Consider the following 18,402-nt stretch of genomic DNA (forward strand, 5'->3'; position numbering starts at 1 on the left):
GCGGAACTTGGCTATAAGTTTCTGCTTGGTGATTCTGCGTTGTCGCGCGTCCTGAAGGCCCCCTTGGAGAACACTTACCCGGAGATCAGAGATTGAATGCCCTCGACTGCTGAAGTGTTCCCCGACTGGAAGGGAACATTCCTGCCTGGTCATTGTCGCGCGATGTCCGTTCATTCGTTGTCGCAGCGTCTGCATGGTCTCGCCAATGTACCACGCTTCGGGACATCCTTTCCTGCAGCGTATGAGGTAGACAACGTTGGCCGAGTCGCACGAGTATGTACCGCGTACCTGGTGGGTGGTGTTCTCACGTGTAATGGCGGTATCCATGTCGATGATCTGGCACGTCTTTATAGAATTTACAGTGCAGAAGGAGGCCATTTGGCCTGAGGAAGGAGCAGCGCTCCGAAAGCTAGTGACATTGAAACAAACCTGTTGGACTTTAACCTGGTGTTGTAAGACCTCTTACTGTACTGCACAGGGAGTGGGAGAGAATGGGGGTTTGAGACACTAACACTGCACTGGGAGTGGGAGAGAATGGGGGATTGAGACACTAACACAGTACAAGGGGAGAATGGGGGTTTAAGACACTAACACAGCACAGGGAGTGGGAGAGAATGGGGGTTTGAGACACTAACACAGCACAGGGAGTGGGTGAGAATGGGGGTTTGAGACACTAACACAGCACAGGGAGTGGGAGAGAATGGGGGTTTGAGACACTAACACAGCACAGGGAGTGGGAGAGAATGGGGGTTTGAGACACTAACACAGCACAGGGAGTGGGAGAGAATGGGGGTTTGAGACACTAACACAGCACAGGGAGTGGGAGAGAATGGGGGTTTGAGACACTAACACAGCACAGGGAGTGGGAGAGAATGGGGGTTTGAGACACTAACACAGCACAGGGAGTGGGAGAGAATGGGGGTTTGAGACACTAACACAGCACAGGGAGTGGGTGAGAATGGGGTTTGAGACACGAACACTGCACAGGGAGTGAGAGAGAATGGGGGTTTGAGACACTAACACAGCACAGGGAGTGGGTGAGAATGGGGGTTTGAGACACTAACACAGCACAGGGAGTGGGAGAGAATGGGGGTTTGAGACACTAACACTGCACAGGGAGTGGGAGAGAATGGGGGTTTGAGACACTAACACTGCACAGGGAGTGGGAGAGAATGGGGGTTTGAGACACTAACACAGCACAGGGAGTGGGAGAGAATGGGGGTTTGAGACACTAACACTACACAGGAAGTGGGAGAGATTGGAGGCTTGAGACACTAACACAGCACAGGGAGTGGGAGAGAATGGGGGTTTGAGACACTAACACTACACAGGAAGTGGGAGAGATTGGAGGCTTGAGACACTAACACAGCACAGGGAGTGGGAGAGATTGGAGGCTTGAGACACTGACACTGCACACCCATTACATTATGAGTTAAAGCACCAATATTTGAATGCGCTCCTTTGCACATCGGTCTAGGTTTTGCTATCCTCCCCTTCCTCCTGCTTTGATTTCTCCCACTTACTGGTGAGGTGGGGGCAAATACCCACACAGGAAGATTGTGGGGCTGAATAAAAAACCCAGCACTGAGGAGCCAGTCTGCTGTGAAACCCCAATTGCAAGCAGGCGGTGAGTGTAAGAATAAACAATAACTTGCCGTTTCTAACTTGCCTTTAATGTAGTCAAACGTTACAAGGCACTTTACACCATTGTTATCAAACCATATTTGACACCGAGCCAAGTGGACTAATGTTCCAGCGACAAATCCCAACACAACAGCTGGAGAGTTTAAATTCCACTACATCAGACAATCTGGCTGCTTTCTACCTCGTTCTCTAAACTACCTCCTGCATTATGTTTCAGCTGCACACCTGCTTGTCCAAGTCACCAACATATATTAGTAACAAAGACCAAATCGCAAGCAATTCTAAGGGTAGTATTGAGGGGTAAAGTTACACTGGCGAGGAACTGGGTTATCATTGATATGTCAGCTTAGGCTTTACACAAGAATGCTTAGAGAATTAAGTGAACACTCAACAGCAGGGTGAGGATTGGAATCAAGGGGGTTGTGCATGGGGACAGGTGAGGGCAATGTAAAGTCTTTAGTAGGATTTTGAAAGCGAGGCGATGGGAAGGGTGTTGGGACAGATTTGCAGAGACTTTACAGACTGAAGAGGTTGGGGCATGAGCAGTGGACCAGGAGTGAAAGCTTGGAGTGAGAGACAATCTGAAAGAAGTCCCCAAAGTGATTTACCAGAGTAATCATTGGTCAGAAAGGACACAGGCACCCTCACAGCCAGCCGAAAGAGCAGCCTTGATCCCATCCCACATTCATCTCCACTGTTCAATTCTCCCGAGATAGAGTGGACGTGGAGAAGATGTTTCCACTTGTAGGAAAAACTAGAACCAGAGGGCACAGCCTCAGACTAAAGGGACGCTCCTTTAAAACAGAGATGAGGAGGAATTTCTTCAGCACGAGGGTGGTGAATCTACGGAACTCTTTGCCGCAGAAGGCTGTGGAGGCCAAATCACTGAGTGTCCTTAAGACAGAGATAGATAGGTTCTTGATTAATAAGGGGATCAGGGGTTATGGGGCGAAGGCAGGAGAATGAGAAAAATATCAGCCATGATTGAACGGCGGAGCAGACTCGATGGGCCGAGTGGCCTAATTGTGCTCATATGTCTTCTGGTCTTTAAAGGGGCCATTGTAGCTGATCTGCCTTACAAATCCTACCCACATTGACCCAGTCTCTGTGGCTGCAGTGGAGGCCAAAGTGAACACAGCTGAAAATGGGAGAGGAATGACTCAGTTCCCTGGTAGGGTATATTTAAATAGTAAACAAATAACCATCACATTCGTACGTGCAAAGACCGAGAACAATTATGTTTGTTAGATCAGCCCCCACTAGCCACTCCCTCCCACTTGCTGCCTGAGAACACTGAGCTATCGGGTAAAGTTTTAGTCCCACGCTGGGTCTTATTTACAGTTAAAATGGGCAATATCTTCAAAATTAATGCGATGTTTCCGCTCAAAATGTAATTGGTTGATCTTTACTCACACAGGAACCGATTTCTGCAGTCAGACATGTCACAAAAAAGGTAGGACAGCTACACCCGATTCCTGATGGCAAAAAGTACTGTGCCCTTCTTACCCTTTCATCCAGAACTCCCCAGGGTGGCAGGGCAATCGGTCAGCCTCTTATTGTCTTGTTATGACACAGCAAACTGTACCAAAACTGTCATCCTGGGAAGAGAGCGAGTGTGGGCGTCTGGGGCACATGTTCAGTTAAGTATCATTTAACAGGCATCTCTAGGGAAAGTTGCCTCTCCCTCTATCTCTTTCTCTCTTTTTCACTCTGACTCTCTCTCCTCCTTTGGATTACCCCAGATGGTGTAGTATGCATGGAGTTAGCAACAAAGGCAATTCCAGCTATTGGGGATTCAAGTTAAGCAGAAAGATTAAGGTAGCTTGGCTGGCTTCCTTCAGGAAGGAAATGGGTTCAAAATGACCTTAATAGAGGTCGCAATGGGGGTTCACAAGAATTTAAACAGCAAAGCCTGTAGTGAAGGGTTCAAATTAGAGGCAATGCAAATAAAATATTCTTAACTACAGAACAAAGAACGGTCTTTTAGCTAAAGAGTAATGATGTTCTCAAATAGATTCTCAGGGAAGGATGAGAGGGAAAGTACTTGCATCTATATTGCCGTTCCTTTACTGTCACTGGGTTAAAATCCTGGAACTCCCTCTCTAACAGCAGAGTGGGTGTACCTACACCACATGGACTGCAGCGGTTCAAGAAGGCAGCTCACCACCACCTTCTCAAGGACAATTAGTGATGGGCAATTAATGCTGGCGTGACCAACGATGCACACATCCTGTGACAGAATAAATAGTTTCAGGAGAGGAGGGGGATTGGGGGATATGGTTCGCAGGTTGGTCAATAGGTTGATTTCTGAAAAAAGTGACCGGTTCAAAGTTCCACCACATTTGAGTTTGGCCTCACTCCCCCCCCCCGCTCTCTATCGACAACCCTGCAATTTCCTCCTCTTCCATAATTTGTCCAGTGCCCTTTTGAAAGTTATTATTGCATCTTCTGCCATCACCCTTTCAGCCTGAGCATTCCGAATCACAACAAATTACTGTGAAAAAAATTCTCCTCCTCTCCCCTCTGGCTCTTGTGCTGTTGACCTTAAATCTGGGTCCTTTGGTTATGGACTCTCCTGCCACTGAAAACATTTTGTCCCTATTTACACTTAACCCCTTCATGATTTTCAACACCTCTATTAAACTTCCCTGCTCTAAAGAGAAAATCCAGCCTCTCTAGTCTCTCCCTGGTATTTTCATGCCATCCCTGGTACCATTCAGCCCTATCCTTCCCACGTTTGTTGGACTTGCAGCCTTTTCCTGTTCCAAAGCATCTTAAATCCTTATCTCTAACTTTTCAGTGATCATTATTGACTTGAGGCATTTGGCTTCACAACAGTTAATCCGATTTTGGTGCCTTTTCCAATCAACCTTTATACTCATCTTTTTCAATATTTATCTAGTTTAATTTTAAGTGCTGATAATGTCTCTAACTCATAATAATGCTTTCCCTTAGTGGTTTGCATTCCAAAACCCAGACCAGGTTTTCCAAATTTTTAAACAAAACACTTTTAAACAAAACTTCTGCTCCACGTTTAACAATGAATCCAGTCTAGGATTTTACACCAACCCCTTTAGGATTTCTTTGGCTTGACTGCTGTGCAAACTGCCCACAATTGCTTTAACTCTCGATTCCAAGTATTTAAATGGCATTAGACATTTGATTTAACTTTTACGGCTGCTATCTGACTTTAAATCTGGTTCCTGCAATTGTTTCTTTAACTCTTCCAAAAACACCTTGGTCTCTGTTTGTTTAACTCCAGTCTCCTTAAACAGTCTTTCTGTTCCAATTCCCTGGTTATCTGCACTGTAACTTGTACTTTAGGAATCCTGCCTCTTTGCGGCTCCTGTTCTGTCCAGTCTTTCTTCTGGCAAAGTTGAGAGATATTCACTCCCAGAGGTCCTGTCTCCAACTGCAAACAAATTAGCTAAATGAAAACTGAAAAGCTTCTCTACCTTACAAGAACCCAGTTGCTAAGCAACCACTGCTGGTTTATTCACTCTTCATGCCGCAGCCCTCTCGAAGCGCAATTGAAACACAGTTGGAACTTAACCAACCCCCACACATACAAACGTCTTTGTCGAGCCTGAATCTAACTAGGTTTTACCCTTCTAGGCACAGAAACGTTAAATTAAACACACTTAAAACTATCCCTTATTTCTAATGTTTACCAATACAAAAATATTAATCCCTTAAAACTGCCTTTGTTTTCCCAACAACTTCTCAATACTGAGTAGAATATCCAAAGATTATGGAGCATGCTGGCCAGATTTTCAGTTTGTGACTGACCTGTTAGATGCAGCTACATTGCAGAAAAAGATTGATTCTTTTCCGCATATGGTTGATCAAATGTCTTTGCACATTTCATTGGTAATTATCAGCTTACTGAATGCCTGAAGAAATCTGTGCTTTTTCTCCCGGTGTATGTGGTCTAAAAATGGGTTTGTTAGAATGCTTATTCCCAGGGAACCGCAATGTAGTGGTTATACCATCAGAGGAGCAATCCATTCAAGACCCAGCATGCCAGGTTAAGATTTTAATTCATTCTAACAGGTCCTGGAATAACGAGCTGGTATCAGTAAAAGTACTGTGAATTCCCCCCCCCCCCCCCCCCCCCCCCCCAACACACACACCCAAATAGCTGTGGATGCTGGGGGTCTGTGAAATTTTCATGATTGTTGTTGGATAGGGATATTGAGGTATATGAAGCAAAAGCAGCCTGCTTGATTGACACACGATCCACACCTTCAACAGTCACTCTCTCCATTACTGGTGCAGTGTGAAACATCTACAAGATGTACTGCAGCAATTCGCCAAACCTCCTTTGACAGTACTTTCCAAACACTCAATCAGCTAAAAGGACAAGGGCAGCAGACACATGGGACCATCACCACCTGGAAGCTCCTCTCCAAGTCACTCACCATCCTGACTTTGAAATATGTCGGCCGTTCCTCATTGTAGCTGGGTCAAGATCCTGGAATTCCCTCCCGCACAGCACTGAACAGTACCTGCACCACACTGCAGTGATTCAAGATGCTTTCTCAAGGAGAGTTTAGAGATAGGCAATGAATGTTGGCCTTGCCAGCAACACTTAAATCCCTAGAATGAATTTTATAAATGTGGGTTAATTAAGGAAAGCCCACGCGGTTTAGTTACGGGCAAATCCTGTTTTAATTTGATTGAGTTTTGTAAAGACTTGCCACAGATGCTCAAATCTCTCAAAAGTGAATAAACAAAGGCAGGTAAATGAGGTTGAGGTGCAAATCAGCCATAATCTAATTAAATGGCCAAGCACCATTCCGTGCCATTGCCTGTGCTATTTCATTTCTACTCGTGTCCTCTTCAGATCGGGCGGGTTGTCAGAGACTCCAGCTTCCTGCCCATCTTTGACATCAGGTGACGAATTCCTGTCTTGGCACAGCCACTCCTTCCTAACTTACAGCCAAGATTGGGAACTCATTTCACCCCGTGAGAGAGATGGGTACAAACCTGTGCTCTTCCATTTTACTCCAAATGGTATCTGACGCTCACTGTTAAGGTTGAAGAGAAGGTCGAGATTTTTGAGTCCCTATTGGCACAAGTTCATGATTCGATGATCTATGAACTGCATTGGATGTGGAATAATAATAATAATCTTTATTGTCACAAGTAGGCTTACATTAACACAGCAATAAAATTACTGTGAAAGGCCCCTAGTCGCCACACTCCAGCGCTTGTTCGGGTACGCAGAGGGAGAATTCAGAATGTCCAAATTACCTAACAGCACATTTTTCGGGACTGGTGGGAGGAAACCGGAGCACCCGGAGGAAACCCATGGGGTATAGTCTGTTCCTTTTTGTTCCTTTGAATTGGGTAAGAATGGATCTGGATAGAATAAATTGTAGCCAAAGGTTGGTCTGAGAAATGGTAGCTGAAAAATGGGCTGCATTCAAAGGAGAAATAGTTCAGGCACAATCATGGTATATTCCCTTCAAAGGGAAGTGTCAGGCAAAGAAACCCAGAGCTCCTTGGATGACAGGATAGAAATTAAGATAAAGAAGGAAAAGTGTGCTTATGACCGATGTTTGGTAGAAAATACAATAGAATCAGGCTAAATATAGATAGGTGAAAAAGCACATTAGAGAAGTGAAGAGGGAGTGTGATGAGATACCGGCAGCCATCATAGGAGGGAATTCCAAAGTCTTCTATAGGCGTATAAATAACAGAAGGATTGTGAAAGGAATAACGACCTTCAGGGCAGGAAATCTGCCATCCTTACCTGGCCCGGCATACATGTAACCGCAGACCCACAGGGGCTGGTTTAGCACAGTGGGCTAAATCGCTGGCTTTGAATGCAGACCAAGGCAGGCCAGCAGCACGGTTCAATTCCCGTACCAGCCTCCCCGAACAGGCGCTGGAATGTGGCGACTAGGGGCTTTTCACAGTAACGTCATTTGAAGCCTACTTGTGACAATAAGTGATTTTCATTTTCATTTCACAGCAACGTGGTTGACTCAAATGTGCTCAGTAATGGGCAACAAATAATGGCCCAGCCTACATCCCATGAACAATCAAAACAAAGTTGATTAGGGACCAGAAAAGGGGATTGCATATGGAGCAAGGGTGAGGTATTAAATTAATACTTTGCATCTATCTTTTCCAAGGAAGAAGATGTTGCCCATGGGGAAAGAGAAGGTAATTCAGGCACTGAAAGGGTTTAAAATTAGTGAGGAGGTGTAGAAAAGGCTGTCTGCACTTCAAGTCGGTAAGGCACCAGGACTAGATGAGATACATCCAAGGGGAGTGAGAGTGGAAATTGCAGAGATACTGCCCATAATCTTTCGTTCTTCCTTAGACTCAGGGTGGTGCTAAAGGACTGGAAAATTGCTGAAGTTACCCTCCCTTGTGAAAAGGTTGGGAAGAGAAGCCCAACTACGACAGACCAATCAGTTTAACTTTGGTCAATTTTGGGACAAAATTAATAACTTCATAGACAATTGAGGGTTAATTCAGGAAAGTCTGCATGGATTTGTTGAGGGAAAATCATGATTAATTAACTGGAGTTTTTCTGAGGAGGTAATCGAGAGGGTTGATAAGGGAAATGCTGCTGATGTGGTTTACATGGACTTCAAAAAGGCATTTGATGTAGTGCTGCACAAACAGACTTGTGAGAAAAGTAGCTGATGGAATAAAAGGGACAGCAGCAATGTGGATACGGAATTGGCAGAGTGACAGGAAACAGAAAGTAGTTGATGGATTATTTTTACCCTTGGGGAAGGTTTGTAGTGGAATTACCCAGAAGTCTTGATTTTCCTGATATACATTAATAACCTAGACCTTGTGTACAGGACACAATTTCAAAATTTACAGATGATAGGACGTTTGGAAGCTTTGTGGACAATGAAGTGGATAGTGTAGAACTTCAAAAGGACATTAAGAAGTTGGTGGAATGGGTGGCACATGAGGTTTAATGTGGACCAATGCAAAGTGACTAGTTTTTGCAGAACAACATGGAGAAGGGGGTGCAGGTGCAGAGGAAGTTGTGTATATGTACATGTGTGTCTGTACAAAAGTTATTGCAGGACAGGTGGAGAGAGCAGTTAATAAAGCATAAAGTATTCTGGGCTTTATTAATAGAGGCACAGAGTACAAGAGCGAAGAGAGAGCAGAAAGATTCACGAGATTGGTTCCAGGGATGAGAAAGGTTAGTTATGAGGATAAGGTTGAAGAGGTTAGAACTGTTTTAAGACTGAGAGGAGATTTGACAGAGGTCTGGACAGAGTATTTAGGGAGAAATTGTTCCCACTCACGAATGGACCGAGAACGCAAGGGCACAGATTTACAATAATTGATAAAAGAAACAAAAACAATATGAGAAAAAACTTTTTCACACAGTGAGTGGTTTGGGTCTGGAATGCACTTAAGAGTGTGATGGAGGCAGGTTTAATCCAGGTATTCAAAAGGGAATTAGACTGTTACCTGTAAGGAAGAATGTGCAGGATTACAGGAAGTAGGTGGGAGAATTGCACTGAAGGAATTGCTCATTCGGAGAATCCGTGTGGACACAATGGGCTGTAACAATCCTGTGATTCTTTCTTCCTCTATTTATTTCTCTTGTTCTCATGGAGGCAGGGTCATCAACATCCATGATCTTCTTTGTCATTTTACCTTGGTTGTGACTCACGGATGTGTGTGGTGAAAGCATCAAGGGCGGAGAGGTAAATGAGGGGAATGATCAAGTGAAGGGTGTCTCCCTTCGATCCTCATTTTAAAATAATCAATTGATCAGTACAACTCAGGCAGGACCTGTTATTTTGTGTAGATTTCTGTCTTTAGTGACCTTCTACAGCTTTACAAATTCTTCAATACTGCCCTATAGTGTCACTGAGGAGGGAGATGTTTTATGTGGTGGGAGGAATCTTTCTAAAGATGTCAAACTCTTGCTGGCGGTGATGTTGTGAGCTCCAACTGCTGCATCCACCTACCATTCGAACATGAGTGGTGAGTGGTAACCAGTGGCAACATCACCCTGTGTCCAGATCAATAAACAGGAAATAGATCTGAGATCTTCCTTATTCTGTTCAGCAACACACACATGGGAGGGAGTGTGGGAGGGGCAGGATAGGATTTAACACAAAATATTCCTTCTGACCTTCCTTTTAACCTAAACCAAAAGCGTTACATACAACCTGCCTAATTGCAGCCTCGTGCAGATCAGTGGGGAGAGAAATCAGAAGGGGAGAATAGTAATAAAGAAGGCTAAAGGGTGATTTGATGCAAAGGACACAGATAGGATAGATGAACTGTTTTGCTGATTGGAGAGTTTAGGCATAGAGACCATTGTCTAAAAATCAGAGGCAACCCTTCTCTGTACACAAAAGATAACAAAATCTTCAAACTCACTTCTGCAAACTAGATGGTACACTAATTGTTAATTCTAAAACTGGGATTGATATTTTTGTCAACGGCTTTAAGGGAGATGGGCAAAGGCAAGTTAGGTCTCAGCCACGATCTCATTCAGGCTCGAGGGGCTGAATGGCCTCCTCTTGCTCTTTTGACTGGTGTGGGTCAGGGCAGAGGTTGAGTGGATGGGCTGTGCGGAGAGTAGGCTGCTAGGCAGACAAAACAAAGACTAGGATAAACACAGTGAGCTGAATGGCCTCCTGTGCCATAGTGCCTCTGAGACATGGGGACACAGTAGGTATGCAGGAGCTTCAGGATGGGGACAGAAGAGCAGATTATACAGGGTCTGTTAATGGGCTTTTCTTATACTATGCTTCTTATATAATTATACAATGTTTGTTGGTGCACGTTAAATAAAAAAGATGATATTTTGAAAGGTGTGTTAACATTTCGAATCCAATATAACTTCTTTGAAGTTCCAAAGAAAAGTCATATGGACTTGAAACTTTAACTCTGTTTCTCTCTCCACAGATGCCAGACTTGCTGAGTTTTTCCAGCATCTGCAGCATTTTGCTTTAATGATATTTTGAAAGGTTCTGTTTTGATGTACAAAGTAACCTTGGGTTTTTTAAATGATATAGTGCTCCAAGTAAAGCCCCCACGCTCACAAAGATTCTGGATCAGTGCCTCTTGGTTTGAGCTGCAGCCTCCTCCCAGGTCTCCCTTCCCCTGGAGCTGTTCAGCTGCTCAGCGTCCTGCACACTGCCAGAGAGGCGAAAGCACAACCGCACCTCGCAAAATCATTCGGCTTTTTTCTTGCAATTCTCTACCTCCCCTTTAGAAGGTTCGAACTTGTATCCAGGGATCAGCTCCTTGTGACGTCAATCCCCAGCCCAAGTTCCTTAACGTAACAGCAAGTAGGATATTGGACCATGTCAGGAATTCTGTTGTGCATATTCCATTTCCCCAACCTCCCATTAGTGAGAGGGCTTCCTGGGTGGTGTGGGTTGTGGGTTGGGAAATGAGCGGCATTGACTTCAATGGAAAAGAAAACCAGCAGCTGATCTTTAACGGCACCATAAAATCTAGCAGCACAGCGAGAGGCCATTCAGCCCCAATGGCCTGTGCTCGCTCTCTTTCAAGGAGCTCTGCCATCAGTCCCATCCTCTTGCTCTTGCTAATATTTCCCCTTTGCTTCAGGTCCCTCGACAGAAATAAAATGTTGACACCTCTTTGATTTTTCTTTGGTGACGATCTTAAATTCACACCCCAGACCGAGCGGCATGGTGGTGCAGTGCTGCCTCACGGCGCTGACGACCCGTGTTCAATCCTGGCCCCGGGTCACTGTGTAGAGTTTGCACATTCTCCCCGTGTTTGCGTTGGTCTCAACCCCACAACCCAAAGATGTGCAGGCAAGGTGGGCGCACAGTGGTTAGCACTGTTGCTTCACAGCTCCAGGGTCCCAGGTTTGATTCCCGGCTTGGGTCACTGTCTGTGCGGAATCTGCACGTTCTCCCTGTGTCTGCATGCGTGTCTTCAGGTGCTCTGGCTTCCTCCCACAGACCAAAGACGTGCAGGTTAGGTGGATTGGTCATGCTAAATTGCCCTTAGTCTGTCCCCACTCTTGTTCGCGCTAGCGATCGAACCCCTGGCGATAGCCCTGCGGGACGCCAAAAGCTGGAAGGGAATCCAGAGAAGAAACAAAGAGCAGTCTCACTCCACGCAGATGACCTGCTCCTCTATGTCTCGAAGCCACAGGAGGGACTGAAGGCAGTACTGCAAACATTGAAAGTGTTTGGAACCTTCTCGGGCTACAAACATAACCTGGGCAAAAGTGAGGCATTCCCAGTGAACCCAAAATGGGGAGGGACAGAGCTAAAGGGGCTCCCGTTTAAAACGGCCCAGAACAGATTCCGCTACCTGGGGATCCAAATAGCCAGAGACTGGACACAGTGGAACCTGACCAGCCTGGTGGAGGAAGTAAGAAAAGACCATCAACAGTGGGGCTCACTCCCACTCTCCCTGGCGGGGAGAGTGCAGACGATCAAGATGAACTTGCTGCCAAGGTTCCTCTTCCTGTTTAGATCCATTCCGATCTTCATCCCCAAGGCCTTTTTCCAAAACGTAGACAGTCTAATCATGGCATTTGTGTGTGGGGGGGAAGAAGCCGAGAATTCCCAACCGACACTGCAAAGAGGGAAAGTCAGAGGGGGCCTGGCTCTACCGAACCTACAATACTACCACTGGGCAGCAACGGCAGAAAAAGTGAGGGGATGGGTACAAGAACCCGACACAGATTGGGTACAAATGGAGGAGGCATCCTGTAAAGGAACGACCCTCCGGGCCCTGGCCACAGCAGCACTCCCATCCTCCTCAACAAGGTACACAACGAGCCCAGTGGTAGCGGCCACGCTGAGAACATGGACCCAGTTGAGACAGCACTTCGGGATAACCAAAATGTCCCCTATGGCCCCCATCTGCAGCAATCACAGATTCCCCCCAGCCCTGCTAGATACCACCTTCAAAAGATGGAGGCGGGACGGGGGCACACTGACGGTCGGGGACCTCTACGTAGGGCACAGACTGGCGACACTGGACAAACTGACGAGGAAGTTGAAATTAGCAAAAGGACAGGAATTGGGAAACCTCCAAATAAAGCACTTCCTCCGCAAAGAGACAGTAGGGTACCCCGGGGCCCCAGAAAGCACACTACTAGAGGACCTGTTAGGCACAAGCAGCGAGAAGGGGGGGCTATGTGGGAAAATATACGGACAGCTACTGGACAGAGCCCGAACACCACTGGACGGGACCAGACAAAAATGGGAGGACAAACTGGGGACAGAGGTAGAATGGGGACTCTGGAGCGAAGTGCTGATCAGGGTGAACTCCACCTCCTCCTGCGCAAGGCTAAGCCTAATGCAGCTCAAAGTGGTGCACAGAGCGCACCTGACCAGAACCCGAATGAGCAGATTCTTCCCGGAGGTGGAGGACAAATGTGAACGGTGCCAGAGGGGCCCGGCCAACCACACCCACATGTTTACTCAGAGAGTGGTAGGGGGGTGGAATGCCCTGCCTGCAACAGTAGTGGACTCGCCAACACTAAGGGCATTCAAATGGTCATTGGATAGACATATGGACGATAAGGGAATAGTGTAGAAGGGCTTTAGAGTGGTTTCACAGGTCGGCGCAACATCGAGGGCCGAAGGGCCTGTACTGCGCTGTAATGTTCTATGTTTTGGGCTTGCCCCAAGCTTGCTGGGATCGGGACAGCCTTTTCCGAGGCAATGTCCAAGGTTGTGGGGGTGAGGGTGAAGCCATGCCCAATAGTGGTAATCTTCAGGTTATCGGAGCAGCCAGAGTTACACATGGGGAAGGGGGCCAACGCCCTTGCTTTCGCTTCCCTAATCGCACGCCGGAGAATCCTGCTCGGCTGGCGATTGGCAGCACCACCCACAGCTGCAGACTGGCTCGCTGGCCTCTCGGAATTTCTCTACCTGGAGAAGATTAAGTACGCCACCCGCGGGTCAGAGGAAGGCTTCCTGGATACTTGGGGGCAGTTTGCCGGCCTGTTCCAAAACCTGTTCAAGGCCAGCAACGAGGAGTAAGCCAGGAAAAAAATTGATGAATTAAATTCTATGATTCTATGGCCACGCTTAATTGTCCCTCAATTGGGGAAAAAAAGAATTGGGCACTTTAAATATATATTTTTTAAATTCACACCCCAGACAGACAGCTCATATATTTGTGAGGTTCCTGCTCTCTGTGCTCAGCAGGCATTGGATTGACAAGAGCCAGCTCAGTGCTTCCTCTATATCAATGCCCCCTGTCGGGAGACTGGCACTGTTATTAACCTTTCCTCACAGTTTTAGCTGAGATTTAATGTAAGTTTAACCCGGAGGTCGAATCCCAGTACCCTGTCTTCTGTCTTCGCTCCAGTCATTTACTCTGAAGCTGCTATGTGACTAACCAATGGGCTCAATGCTGCCATCCACACAGGAATATAATGTTTCTGTAACCCCACACTTTGCACTGTTTGGGGCAATTTTATTTTCTCAGTGGTACTTTTTTCCTCCTTGTCCACCTGGGCCTTCCAGTTCCCATTGAGAGCAGCCAGGCTCACCTGTTCTCAGGCTACGGCCACTGTCAGTAAGTGGCCTCCGGGAGTCCAGGTGCAAAGGGCAGGCTCCCTCAATACCACCATCGAGGGGCAAGACCCAGTGAAATGGTTAAATATTATGACATACCCACTGTTTCCCCCCATTTTAATTCAGATCCTTACTCACGGTCCGAATTCTCTGTTTTCAATCTAAGGTTAAACTGGGTGTTCAGTCAACCAGCCTGATGTCGAATTCTGAACATGCCGTTTCCTGACTGTGTTTAAAACAGTTGGTGTTTTGTGATTCTGTGATTTGTTTCCTCTCTCTTTGTCTCTTTTGCAGAAGTTCAATTTAGGCCCTATCGAACAGATGACTTCATCACCAGGCTCTACTACGAGACCCCAAGGTTCACGGTGCTCAACCAGACGTGGGTCCTGAAGGCGCGAGTGAACGACTCCGAGCGCAACCCCAACCTGTCCTGCAAGCGCACCCTGTCATTCCAACTCATCCTGAAGAGCAAGGTCAACTCCCCCATGGAGTGCTCCTTCCTCCTTCTGAAGGGGCCCTATGATGATGTCAAAATTAACCCCGTCATCTACCACTTCGCCTTCACCAATGAGAACAATGAAACAGACTACATGCCGCTGCCTATCATAGACTCTGTTGAATGCAACAAACTGCTAGCGGCCAAAAACATTAACCTGAGGCTCTTTATATTTCAGATACAGAAGTAGAGGGGGGTGGGGTGGAGCCAGGGAGAAAGAGTGTAGATGGGGGTGAGGGGAGGGAAGAGAGACATCAGAATGGAGTGAGCACCACTGAACCATAGTACCTCGAAAAAGCCAGCGACATCAGTCAATAGTTTAAAAACGCAGAAGAATTCTTGGAAAAGGAAGACAAGAGACAAAGAAAATAGCTACTAACCCGCATGTGGTCGTATCTACCCGGGACTGTCATAATTGCGCGGTTTTGTTCAGAAGCCTCTCACACAACGGTTATAAACTAGGTGGAGGGGGAGGGAAATGAGAAAAGTGTCCGAGTTCAGTCGCTGCTATCAGAACTATTTAAGCAGTGCAGAGTGGTCAGTCTCTGCCTGTGCATTGAGCCCACACAATCCATCGACACGCTCTGCTCACCAGTCGGTGCCAAGGTACCACACTAGCTTCCTTCTGTCACACCCACTATTTCATCTGTTGTGCTTGCTTATTATTTTATTCGGTCAGATTGCCTATTTGTTTCTGAAAGTGTAGTAAGTTATTTAATTCTGTAGGTGGAACCTCCTGTAACACCCCCTGAACAAACCTCCTATCCAAACTTCCACTTGATTGGTGTGCATCACAGCACCGTCTGGTGAGCCAGAGTCCGGCAGGAGGATCATGCTGTCCCCCAGCTGTGGCGGCAGCGGTGGGGGATACTAGACAACCAGTAAGTAGCTCACCTAGCCGTGTGCGCGTGTCCGGCTCGGAGGACAGTTGTCCAAAAAAAGTGTTTTTGTTAAGACTCAACAGGGCGCAGGGACAAGGGCCAGCCACTCTGCTTTGCAAAGCATGAAAACAGCCTGTTCGTTCTCAACACTCGATCAATAGTAGGCAGTGAGGGAGGTTGCACGTGTTAATCCTGAGAGATTTGAGCCAACCAGTCAGCTAACCATCCATCCTTCATTGGTTGCAGTCACACATTCCGACACTGCAACCAAAGGGCACAGTTAACTCTCCCCTTCAGTTCTTGGTTTCAGTTTTTGCTTTTAATTTGCTAGTAAGTATGTAACAATTAAAATCAAAATGAACATTGGGGCATGAGAGAAAATAGTGTAGATAAGAACAGAGACTTGTTGGAGGGGGTTGCAGGGAAAATGCATTAACAAGAATCCTACAGTCACGTTTGTACGTTTATCTTAACCGTTTTATTATTCTCTTCTCATTTTATCATATTTAACATAACATTCTGCTCGTGGAGCTGGAGGGGAGACGAGGGCAGAGACCAAGGTCCTCACCATCAGACAGGAGCCTGGCCGTTGCTGCCGGTGTTGCTTACAGCCCTTTAGGCTCAAAGATCAGGCAAAGCTGATTAGGAATGATTTTAAAATGAGAATTTATCGAGAAGACAATTGGGGGGTGGCAAAGAAAACTGAAAACAAAATAAAACCCCTTCAAGCGGCCTAGCCTAGTACATTGTTTTACAGAGGAGCAGGTCAGTCCTTGGAAACCAGCAGTGGACAGAGATCACTGTACCCCACTGTCCTCATCCACTCACCCCACATGCTGCATTTTCTCAATTTGAATCAGTTCCAGTCGCCTGCCTCTGGATCCAGGAAGCAGGTGGCTCCTTAAGTCAGTGCAATTCCATATATTAAAAAAGACCAAACAATCCTACCTTGCTGAAGAAACAGCAACTCTATATGGTTACGCAGCTAATAACCCTTATCCAAAATAAACACAACTCCACAGTTACACAGTGAGAGACCCCTCGCCATGCTGAAATAAACCACCTCCATATGATTAACGCACCTACTGTCGTGACTAGCACTTTAACCCCTCCTATATCCTGCTGATTAAACTGGAACTTTATACACTTGCACAACCAATGGGTTTAACTGGCCCCGTTAACCCTTGTCCTGCTGAATGAACTAAAACTGCGAAGGATTTAGTGAAACCAATGCGACTTAGGCTTTTGGGGATTTTTGTCTGGTACCAAAATGATATTGTCGGTTCTTACCATTTATTTTCTGTACCCACTTGTACTGTATAGTTCAAAAACCATAAAATCTAGATTATAATTCGCACTGGTGTATAAATCACTCCGCCTGCATTTAGACAGTATGAAAACCGATCAAGTGTACAATTAGTGCACTGGATTTGCTGGTCATTTAATCTAACAACCCCGTGGCTCTTTTTAATTGTTTATTTTGGAGCCTTTTTATATAATTGCACTGGTGCACATCGTTGTTTCTCTCCATACTCGGTGCTTGCCTGCAGTCTGGCACTACTGTGTCACTTTGCTTCTCACCCACCTTTCCCAACCATCCACCTCCTCCCCAAACCCCCCTCCAAATATTTAAAAAAAAAAAAAAATTTAGAGTACCCAATTCATTTAACTAATTAAGGAGCAGTTTAGCATGGCCACCTACCTGCACATCTTTGGGTTGTGGGGGGTGAAACCCACGCAGACACGGGGCGAATGACCCAGGGCCAGGATCGAACTACCAAATATTGACACAGGTACACGGTTTAGCTATTGTTTGGTGACCCCTACTGTTCAGCCCGAGAGTTATGGGTTTGAGCAGGGAGGTCCAATCACAGGGTAGGGTGGTATACTTCTCCAGTTAAATACTGTGGCCAGATTGCGATACACAAGAACAGAAAAATGCACTGATCTGTCAGCATGAACAAGATTAAATAGGTGCTAGGTGAGTGAAATACCAGTCAGCCAGCAGTTAAGATTTTCTTTTGTCCTAGGAGGCGCGCAGCACGGGGATTTATTGAATTGTCCTGGAGAATGCGGTGGTGAGCTGCCAGTTTGAGTTTAGGTTGACCCCGCCCTAAGCAATGATGGTAATCTCCAGTCAGCGGGATGTTCGGCCCATCGAGTCTGCACTGACCCCCCCTGGAAGAGCCCCACCTAGGCCCACTCATAACCCCAACCAATGTTTGGACACTAAGGGGCAATTTAACATGTCCAATCCACCTAACCTCATGTGCAGGGAAGCAGAACACCTGGAGAAACCCCACACAGACACAGGGCGAACGTACAAACCCCTACAATCACTCAAGGCCGGAATCGAACTGGGGTCCCTGGCACTGTGAGGCAGCAGTGTCAACCACAGTGCCACCCCAGATCACTCATTCCACCCAGGCCCTATGCCCAATGTCTGTGCATAATCTTTTTTCGGTGTCTTCACTTTCGTCCATTGGAGGATAAAAGATTCGCAGGCTGCTTAACAATCCGACAAGCCGCCAGAACATCGCTCTTTCCATGGGCCATAACCATCATTCTCCCAGCTGATGGCTGGTGCGGGAGCAGGTTCAGGCCCACAAAGTTGCAGCGTTTCTTGGCTTCCACAACCCACACAATGGGGGGAGAAGACACAAGGGCACACCCACACACCAGATGACAGTATCCCAATAGATGTCAACCCAGAATTCAAAGCCTGGTCTCCAGTCTCCCTGTGACTTATTTGGAATGAGGTTGTGGCGGACTGGTCCCACTGAGCCAAAGGCCGTCTCCACTTATCCGTTGCTTATATTTTAAAAGAGCATTTGCTATCCTTTCCTTCTTGTAG

At 46.5% G+C, this 18,402-nt stretch overlaps 1 protein-coding gene across 2 annotated transcripts in view; it reads left to right on the forward strand.

Annotated features, from left to right (window-relative positions):
• zftraf1 (zinc finger TRAF-type containing 1) overlaps nt 1-16,905 on the forward strand; it is a 220,038-nt gene extending 203,133 nt beyond the window's left edge. The window contains exons 4-5 of one of the 2 annotated variants that reach the window (XM_072507951.1): nt 3,062-3,097; nt 14,466-16,905. In XM_072507951.1, coding sequence (XP_072364052.1) covers nt 3,062-3,097; nt 14,466-14,857 — 428 coding nt within the window. In that variant the 3' untranslated portion in view covers nt 14,858-16,905. The remainder of the gene's footprint in view (nt 1-3,061; nt 3,098-14,465) is intronic. The other variant, XM_072507953.1, reaches the window with a different exon arrangement.
• The last annotated feature ends 1,497 nt before the right edge of the window (nt 16,906-18,402 follow it).

Source organism: Scyliorhinus torazame, chromosome 6 (genome assembly GCF_047496885.1).
Source record: "Scyliorhinus torazame isolate Kashiwa2021f chromosome 6, sScyTor2.1, whole genome shotgun sequence".
NCBI classification, from domain to species: domain Eukaryota; kingdom Metazoa; phylum Chordata; class Chondrichthyes; order Carcharhiniformes; family Scyliorhinidae; genus Scyliorhinus; species Scyliorhinus torazame.